Below are 10,832 nucleotides of genomic sequence, written 5' to 3' on the forward strand. Positions count from 1 at the left end.
AGCCATTTGAAGACGTGCGAAAGCTCTGAGAATCACAAAAGACTGTTTAATAAGCAAATATATAGTATGTACAGCGCCATCGCATTGGAGAATAGTGCTGCTCTGTTCACAGCGGTGAGCAATATGTGAACGCTACTCACGAACATCATCTCAGATGTAGATGCTCAATAGTTTCGGTTCACTTATAATATGCATTTAGGGTGCCGTTCTAAATCGAGGAGCATTTGACCAGAATTTGAATAAGAGGCTAATTAAACGACTGTGAACTAGCCCACAAACACACACATACAGGACGTCCTGGAGACTTCAGAATGACAAAATAAAAGCTTGAGGGGTTAAAAGTTAAAGGTGCATGATTGAGATATATTACTATATATTACTATTATAATATATTATTATTTGTTTACAATTTATAACAATATTTAAGTTGAATGGGTTCCAATAAATAACTGTGTGAATGAAAAGGGAGATGATATCTTACAACTAAAATTTACAAAAAAGAGATCTGAATCCTTTAAAGTCCACATACAAGTTAAAACATTATGGGGAAAAAATAAATAAAATGCTTCTTTTCTACTGAAGATTTGAAGACTGGAATTACTGTTAATGTTGCTGCTGCATTATCCAGTATACTAATTAATAATAAAGTGTTTCTTAATAAGCGATACATTTATATTGAAATAATGTGTAGCTAGAGGTTTGTGTCTTTACATATTAAAGAGTACTCCCAATTAGTTCCACACAATAATGTAAAGCTATTCAAAACTGATTATGCAAAAAAACAACACCGGTGTCGGATCGGCCGATACTGAGATTTCCGATATCGGAAGAGAGAAAGTGGTATCAGTGCATCCCTACTAGCAACCACTCTGAACACCCATAGCATCCACCTGGAACACCCTAGCAACCAAATGGAACACCCCTAGCAACCACTCGGAACACCCCTAGCAACCACTCGGAACACCCCTAGCAACCACTCGGAACACCCATAGCAACCATTCTGAACACCCCTAGCAACCACCCTAGCAACCATTCTGAACACCCCTAGCAACCACCCTAGCAACCACTTTGAACACCCATAGCAACCACTTTGAACACCCATAGCAACACCCATCACCGGAAGAGAGAAAGTGGTATCAGTGCATCCCTAATTTTAATTATGTAAACCGTATGTTAGCGTCTTTGATGGCAGATCTTTTATCAGCCATCCACAAATAATAATAGGTTTTATTGTGTAAAAGGATTGATTTTGCAACAATTCCTGGGATCGTTTCATTGAAATATTCTGAATGTATGTGGAAGTTATTTCAATTTATTGACCATTATGTGTAAATGATGCTTGAAATAAATGCATTGAATGTTAAAAAACATCAAGTTCCTTTTTTCATTTTTGTTTCAAACTAAAAATGATGTTCAGAGTTTTGAGTCAGTTTTGCTTCCTGCATTTAAACAGGTGCAAATATACACCTCACAATTACTGATGCAGTTCAGTTAATGCAATCCTAAACACACAACAGCATCATCACTGTGTAACGATGTTAAATGTACACTATTGCACTGATATATAAGAGTGTGTGCTCTTGTAAGTCATGCTAATTTAATTTCTATATCACATTTAAAAACAACTGCAGCTGACCAAAGTGCTTTCTGATCATCTTCTAAAACTATTAATTAAATTACAATTAATAATTGTCCCTCGTTTCATCTTTGGGTTCATTTTTCATTTAGGTTAACCCCTTACATAACCCTAAAAATTGATTTTGAAAGGTGACGCCCACTAAACGCAACCCTGAAAATGAAAACAAAGTTTGTGCTTAAAATTAACAATGATAGAAATAACAACAGACAAACTAGTAATGCTAGAAACATTTTATTTTTAGTGATTAAATTATCTTACATTTTTGATACTATTTTTAACAAATTAATAATTTGGACATATGTGGTTAAAAAAAAAAAAAAAAAAAGGCAAGAAATAGTTTTTTTTTTTTAGATAATTTGCCGTTCAATTTTGGAGGACAAAACATGCAAAAAATAATAAATAAATAAATCCATATATTTGTGCATAAATATATAAATAATTAAACGTGCAAGGAGATTTAAAAATAAATGCAAAAATAATCCAATATAAAACGGAGGAAATGCAAAACAATGTTAAAGGAAACGTAAAATTGAAAGTTGATATTTAATTCTACATTTCTTTAATCATTTATTTCTGTATTTATTTCACTTTTGGCAACATGCTAATGAGAGGATGTCAATCAGACATTATATTTAGCATATATTGGTGCATTTATTTATTGGTTTATCTCCTCGCACATTTAATTCTGTATATGTTTATTTATGCGTGAATATGCAGATTTATTTATTTCTTGTTTTAGCAGGTTTCGTCCTGTTTTCTAATTAGGCCTAAACACAGTTGCAACTATTTAAAACCGTGTAGTGCTTGTGAAGAGACCCAACAAAACACACAACTCTATAAACTAGTTTCCATCCACTTTTCATGCCGTTTTGTGATCGACAAAGTGAAAATGCAATCAACATTTATGGATAAAGATGGTGTGCGTGATGATGTCATGCCTAAAGAAACAGAAATCTGCCCTGAAGCCGTTTCCATTCAGAAATGTGTTTATCGCTAATTCTCCTCACAGATGTGCCTATTTTGTTTCCTCTGAAGTTTGGGTAAAATGGGGGAGATTATTGAGACTATTGAAATTAACCAGATTACTGTCATTTTAATTAACAAATAAAAGCAATCAGAAGAGGAATTACAATCTAAAGGGAGCTGCTGCTCTTCTGATGGGACTGTAATATCGGTCCTGATGTTGCGTCTATCGCAGGTTGCCATCGGTTACGACCCGAAGCAGATCATCATGACCCTGTTCAAGCTGCGACCTGCAGCAAATATTGGGGGAAACTTTCAGTGTCAGGATCATCATGGATGTGTTTCTGATGTGTGACAGATATTAAAGAAACATTGATGCGTGTGATATCAGTGTTACATACATGATACATTCCTCATATTCAATATTTTAATATTATCATCTAAAGCATCGTCATGACAACTGCGTCATCTGTCCCGCAACTTTTAACCAACAACTGAACTTAATTATCATATAACATTTATTTTATCTTCATAATGTCATTTATATTTTCTGAAGAAGCAGTAAATGTGATCCGAGGTAAAGATGGTCAGATTTAAAATATTTAAATGTTTTAAAATGTTCAAAAGTTTGTTTTCTGAGAGTGAACTCTGCATTGGACAAATAATTCAGATAGTTTATAATCTTGAGAAAAGTCTAGAACATTCTGACGACTTTATTAATCTACAGGACAGGGTACGGCTAATTTAAGTGTGTGTAAAGAAAAGGCAAATATAGGTCTAAAAATATTTATTCATTCATTTGGTAGGCTAATTTATTTAATTAATACAGGGGATTTTGCCGGCATTTTTTCCAAATTAAACTAATCAATACTTTTATAGCATTGGGCTGTAAGTGTTCCAGAAAAGCACTGATGATTTTCTCCAGTATTGTGTATTTATTCTTAATTTAAAACATCTTTGTGCACAGAAATTATGTTTTTTGTATTGTGGGATAATTCCGAGACTGCCGTGGAAAAGCCACTTTAATAAATAAATGGATTTGATGCGATTAAATTAATCACAAATGGTGGTCATTCATTTGTTCTCCTTGTACTTGTCGATAACCGGTGCATGATACGAGATATTGGTGTTGCACTCCTGGAAGTGTCCCGTGTGCAGATCGGATCTATATGCCGTTAAGATCAATCCATAATCACGTTCAATAAATGGGCTTTCAATCCTGTTGTCATGGTAACACAGGCTAACGATTGTGGCAAACTCTGTCATGTGACACTACATTTTGGCGTTAATGGCAATTTGATCGACAGAAAGTGTTTCCAAACCAGTTTTTCATGACATTTGAAGTATTGGCACAGAGTTTACGTGCTTGAGTTAAGTGGAAAAATATTATGCCGACAGTTGTGAAATTTTAGCGATAAGTTGCGTTTATGTTGACCAGTTTTATTGCATTTACATTTTGTGCAAATTCCAGTTCAGGTATACATTTACACAACGCTTTATGCACAACAGCAGGAAATAAATCCCATCAGCGTCCTTTATATGTTCACAACACAACGGTTTGAAGGCTGATATGCACGTCTCTGTAGAATAGCCCATAATTCACTCAGTTTCACTGAAGGAAACATCGACTCTAAGGCAGAGTCCAAATATAAAGTGCGTTCGTCACGTCACTCGTCCATTTCCACGTCTTCGGCCAGTTTCTGGACCATCTTGTCCTCCAGCTGTTTGGCTTGTCCTGAATAAAGAGGAGAGACGTGAAAACCGTGTTTTCTAACACACACGTCACTGACGGTACGTCTGAACGGCGTCTTTACCTGCGTGAGGAGCTTTGATGAGGTGAATGTTTTTCTTGACCTCGCTGATATCTGCCGCCTTCTCCAACTCTTTGCCTTTCTTCAACCTGTGAAAACACAAAACCATAAACAGCCGCGACCAGATAAAGTGCTCATAAATGAGACGAAACTATGATGTTATATAATCATTTATGGAGATACAAGCTTGTAAAACAATCACCTGTTCGTGATGAATCGCGCCTGTCGTTTCCGTTTGATCACTTCAACCTTCTTCATCGCTTCCACTGTTAAAACACAAACACACACTTCAGATCAGAATCTGTATTAATCAATCAAACATGAAATCAATGGATGAGTGATGTTGGACTCGCCTGTCTTGCTCCAGAGCTCTCGGTTGTATTTGACTGGAATATTTCTGCGCTTCTCGAATTCCAGCGAGTTATCCTGTCAGACGGAAAGTTAATTAATTAAATTGTCAGAATGAGTTCTGCAGAGGGGTTATAACATGGTTATAGGAGGATCTTTGTTGACATCTTTGTACGCATGCGCGAGTGGTTGTGTGGCAACAAAACAAACAGTATGGCGGGCTGTAAAGACGCGACGAGCACTTTCAAGAGAGTTAGCGGGCGAAATCCACAATATATAAGCACTTTAACATCTGAAGACCGGAGGAGGTTTGGAGAGAAGCTCAAAATTTGTATTGGTGACAAAATCGAAGTTATTCAAAGCCCATATGAGATCTGGGATGACAAAAAACGTTGGTCCGACTCGCCTGTGTCTTGGCCACCAATGCTGGGGAGACATTTATTCTTATTTAATAGAAACCCCTGGACCCTTCACTCATGAAAGATTAAAGGCTTTCAAAAGTCTGGAGGCCTATGATTATTTTGTTTCTCGAAAAGTTGGGCCGATCTTTTCTGCCAAACAGAAAGCAGTGATGGTGCTAAAAGCAGAGGTTAGACCTGGCCAAGCAGAGTCACAGCGTGATTCGCATCTCCCGTGGGTGATCGCCAAAGAGAACGGCGAAATAATCACTGCTCACTGCGACTGCAAAGCCGGGTAAGTCTTCATTGATCAGTGTTCTTATTTATTGAAAATGTAGTGACTGTTGTACCAATTCAATTGTGTTCAGTGTGAGACTTTCAATGGCGTCTGTACTATGGTGAAAAATTGTATATCACAGCTTACACATTTCTCCTTTCAAATCCAGTCTTGGAGAAACATGCAGTCATGTAGCAGCTTTAATGTTTAAAGTAGAAGCAGCTGTCAGGATAGGACTTACAAATGCTGCATGTACTAGGTTCAATCGCGTAATTGCAACCATTTCTTTCGTTTTTCGCGATCCTTTTCGGAAGGAATTCGAAAAAACTTTTTATCAGGCCCCCAACGAGCCGTACAATCGACCACACAGCAAGAGTGACCATCCTCTTCTCTAAATCCTCCTCCAAACGTGCAAAACAATCAAATTACAGGTATCTAGCGGTGTTTCCTGCCACACGATTCCCATGATGCAACGCGACAAACATAAACAATGACGTCACAAAAGATCCGCCTATAACAGGTTTATAACAGCGAGTGATCTCTCACCACTGTCAGCTCTTTGCCCGCTGACTTCCTGAACGCTTTCGTCCATCTGGTCTTTCTCGGGTTTCGCTTCTTCTTGAAGTTTTTGTGGCATTTGGATCTGCAGAACCTGAAAGCCTGAAGCACACACCGTTGTCAAGCTTCAGCGCTGATAAACACAAACTGACACTAACAATGCTAAACAATGATATCGTTGTATTACAATGTCATTCACTAGACATGCATCATGATTATAGGTCAATGACGTCATGTCCAGAATATAATGTTCCTTTTAACATATTCAAAAATACATTACAAATGATGTTATTGAGATGTTTTGTTTTTCTGGAGCTTAAAGACAAAAATATAATGTGCTGTAACCGCACGGAGACAGTGAAAATTAATACAAATAAACAGAGCTATTTAAATCTGAAAGGCTTTAATGTTGACATGAGTAGTGCAGAACAATCTTTGTATTTATATATATATATATATTTTTGTCGTGTGGCGTAACACCATATGGGTGGCCATTTCTTTAGACCCTCATGACTGTTTTTGAAGTTAAAAAATATATGTTATTTTGTGATAGAGATGTCCCGATCGATCAGCCGGTGATCAAAATCCAGAGATATTCGTCTTAAATCTGTGATCGACTGATCGTGTCTAGATTTAGGGCTGATCTTTTTTGCAGCATGCAGGTGATCACACATACACTGCTGCTCTAATGAGTGTTTATCAGTTCTTGATGCATGGCATACTGGAGTGGTGGTGTAGTGGTCTAATGCACATAACTGGTAAACTGGTAATCAGAAGGTCGCTGGTCCTTGAGTAAGACACTTAACTCCAGGTTGCTCCGGGAGGATTGTCCCTGTAATAAGTGCACTGTAAGTCGCTTTGGATAAAAGCATCTGCCAAATGCATAAATGTAAATGACAGAATGGCCTAAGGAGGGCGAGTTGTTGGCAATTCTAAGCATTCACGAATTTAATCTTTCAGACATGATGTAATTCAGATGAATATGCCAGTTTGTTCTTACAAATGTGTAAGAATTACACGTGTATGAATATTAATTTGCCCGTTTTCTAGAGTCGTTACGGGAGTTATTCGGACTCGTTGCACTAGTGAACAGGAAGAGGATACAGAGGCTGCTGACAGGTATCAAAACAACAAATGAACATGCAAATACATGTCACATGACGTTGTGTTGAGTGATAGAGACTGTTTGAGCAATCATGAGCGCTTTTATATTTACTGTGTCAAAGACGTCAATATCTCATCATCAGTCACTCGTCCCAATATAAATCACATTAATATTGCTCACAATACCACTAATAATCAACATAACTGTTTAACCGTCAATAACGGCACCGCGTCTTCGCTTTATAACGAGTCATTTGTGTTACAGCAAAACTCAAAGACAGTAAACAGACCGTAGATATGAATGATTTCACAGCTTATGAATATATTCGTCTTATTTTTGAATGTATCTCTGCGGTGTGTGATGTCACAATGGCATATTGATATTGACAACAGAACTATTAATAACTGTTTCATTATTGTTGATCTCGGGCCTGTTCAAGTCAAGCTGTTTACAGCATTTGTGTAAGATGATATTCATCCATTCAGAACTCAGTGGATTTGTGATTTATTTGTGTACCTGAATATTAAAGTTAAAATAACTATTACATCATTCTAAGTAGAAGTTGATTTTATATGCAAGTTTTATAAAAATGCTAGCTGCACTAAGTTAAATGCATTAAGCTGAAGACATCTTTTAGTTACTTTGTTTACAAACAAACTTATTTTACACTGTTTAGTTGCTGGTTACACCACGTGACATTTTGAAAAGTTATTAAAAATCAATATTTCAAAGAAAATACCATATATAACTATAATTATTTTGTAAAACCAAAATGAACAACTTGACTTGATTAACATTGTACAGTTTTTTTTTTTTAATGTACCAAGATAATAACATTTTTGTTACAAATGTTTTTATAGATATACCGTATTTTTAACATTAAACTTTTTTTTATTTGAGCCTAAACCTATAAAATAAATAGTTCTAATAAGTACTACGGTAATTAAAAGTTTTTATGCATTACATTTTTTAAGTGCTTTTAGAGTACCGTAATATAAAGTATTTTTTCAGTATCACTGTCTGAAACACCATATTATCATCAGATACATCACTGGATTATAATATTTTGTAAAGAGAATCCTAATTAAATTATTCAGTTAAACATCACCGATTACATAAATAAACACAAACGCGTCAATAATCACTATAAACATGCTGACGTGTTTTACCTTACAGTCGTTCCGTACAAACATCGTACCGTGTCCGGGATACACCGGCGCGGAGCAGAAATAACACTTCTCAATCCGCATTTTTAATCAATTCTAATTATTTTATTCGAACATGTGCTGCGACACACGCAAACATGCAAACACAGGCGGAAACGAACATTCGTACTTCCGTTTCCGGTGGGTGACGTCATTGTGTAGTTTCGAGGGGCATAACAGTTTTCGCTGGAGTGACTTGTAATGACGCTATGTGGTATTTTATCCCCAGTAATATATTTAATAGGATTGGTGGCCTCTCGTTCTTATTGAGATGTAATTACTTTTGGTATATGAGGAATTTATGAATATTTATCAATATCGAAATCGTCTCTAACTTATGGTGTTGGTCTTAAACAACTACCTCAGTTATTTTTGGGAGGAACATTATTTTTAAGAACAGCCTGTAATAACAAATTTATCCGGCAATTATCCCATTCGCAGTTAGCAATTGCACCAAGAGGAATGTTTTTTTGGATGTCTTTTATTGACGACATTCAATGGAAGAAAGCGTGGTTGTTACCATATAAATATTGTATTTCAAATAAAATTAAACAAGTGCACTTTAAAATTTGGCACAAAATATATCCATGTAATGCACACCTGGCGAAATTTTGTGACGTAAGCGATATGTGTAGTACTTTTTGTAATGATGAGAGTGAAAGCCTTAACCATTTATTTTTCTCTTGCAGTATAGGCCTATCTTTGAAGTTTTGGTGTGAATTGAGTAATTATTGTTTTTCTACAATTGATAAAAATTATATTTTTTGCATTAAATATAGTATCTGTTATGGTACACGGAATTCCGCTAATTTGGCTCGTAATATTCTCAAATGTAAGGCATTTCTTGATAAAAGCATTGGCTAAATGAACACGTAAATAAAACAAGCTGATACCCTGCTACATTTTTGGCACTTCTTTATTTATGTTAGCAGTTGTATTCACTTACAAATACATAAATGTATTTAAATGTAAAAATTTATATTCAAAATAAATAATGTAGCCTAATATATATTTTTAATTTAATGTATTATGTAGTTAATTTATATGATTTATTAACAAGATAATTTGTTGCGTGACACTAAAACGAAAAGAAATTGCATATTTCTAACAATAAAAATAAAGAACCATAAAAACAATTATTATTGAGAAATGTTTCATTATATTGTGCATTGTTCTGACCACTTTTGGGCATGTAAATTAGTACAAAAATGCTCTGTGTAAACACATATTTAATAAACAAATATTACAGAATAAAATAATAAACACAAAATTAATGTTACAATTACAGGAGAAACTAAAAGCCCATTAAAGTCCCTGAAAAATGTTTGAAATCAGACCCGCCTGGAGTATTAAAAAAACAAACAAAACACACATAAACATTTGACGATTTCAAAAGCACAAATAACAATTATTAAAAATACTATTGTAAAATACAGAATATAATTAAGATTCCTGGGGAGGAAACAGATTTAACCCAGTCTAATGTGGTTTACTGGTTTTAGCTGGCCCAACAAGCTGGTTTGCACTGGTCAGGCGGTTTATATTTGATTGTTTTAGTGGAATATGGCTCCCGAAAAAACATCTTAAACCATTGTTATGAAACTTTACAGACTGCGTGATCGGTTGTTGTCAAAGCAAATTAATAACAAAATGTAAAGTCGACGCAATAAACAGGAGTGACTGTATCCTTCTTTGGTACAGATTTTATTTGCGTCACCTCAATCAAAAGGGTTGCCCAAAAACTCTGATTATAAACACATTCAGCTGTAAATGTAATTCAGTCGCACTTCATACAAAACACTCATTTAGCTCAGTCATACTGCAAACACGTGCACTTTGGTTTGATGTGAGAAATATATTCTCGTAACTCATCCTTGAACTGTTAATACAAGTTAAAGGCGCTGTAAGCGATTTAGCCGTTATAACTTACACGAGCCGTTGATTTAACCACGCCCCCTTTCATTCAAAAATAACGACCGCTTGTCTCTTGTGTAACGCCCGTTGAATGTCTATGGGACCGTAGCGTAACCGTGTTCTCTCGCCCTACGATTCGCAACTGCAACACTATGAGAATGCGCAAAATGATTGACAGGCGTCAGAGACCGGCCTGTGGGACGTTTTTGTTTATTGTTTACAGAGACCCGTGAGATATCTCAGGACACTTATTTATGTGATACTTAGCAATAAAAAATCACTTCGACGCTCAATCGACAACATTTGTGGCATAATGTTGATTACCGGCAAAAAAATAATTTCGACTCGTCCCTCGTTTTCCACCAACCCTTTGGATTACAGCTGTCACCACATCTGCTTCACTATAATCTAAAATTGAAAAATGTACAACGAAAAATATTGCGTTCACCCAAAATCTTGAAAACTTTTAAAAAAATACACAAATATATATATATATTTATCTTTGGAGATAACAGTATTTTGACATCATGTCACAGCTCGGTATAATGTTTCAACTCATTCTTTGGATCAGACATCTTTCCTATTGCAAGAGTCAAGAGTTAAATTATAATAAC

The 10,832-nt window shown here is 35.6% G+C and overlaps 1 protein-coding gene across 1 annotated transcript; it reads right to left on the minus strand.

The window, feature by feature from the left end:
• Positions 1 to 1,968: 1,968 nt before the first annotated feature.
• Positions 1,969 to 8,423, minus strand: LOC127638190 (probable ribosome biogenesis protein RLP24). The gene is made up of 6 exons (XM_052119614.1): positions 8,269 to 8,423; positions 5,983 to 6,096; positions 4,767 to 4,839; positions 4,616 to 4,679; positions 4,417 to 4,502; positions 1,969 to 4,337 (listed from the first exon to the last, which is right to left on the minus strand). The coding sequence occupies exons 1-6, from the start codon at positions 8,347 to 8,349 to the stop codon at positions 4,270 to 4,272; spliced, it is 486 nt and encodes a 161-aa protein (XP_051975574.1). The 5' UTR covers positions 8,350 to 8,423; the 3' UTR covers positions 1,969 to 4,269.
• Positions 8,424 to 10,832: the final 2,409 nt, after the last annotated feature.

This window comes from Xyrauchen texanus, chromosome 46 (genome assembly GCF_025860055.1).
Source record: "Xyrauchen texanus isolate HMW12.3.18 chromosome 46, RBS_HiC_50CHRs, whole genome shotgun sequence".
Lineage (NCBI taxonomy): Eukaryota > Metazoa > Chordata > Actinopteri > Cypriniformes > Catostomidae > Xyrauchen > Xyrauchen texanus.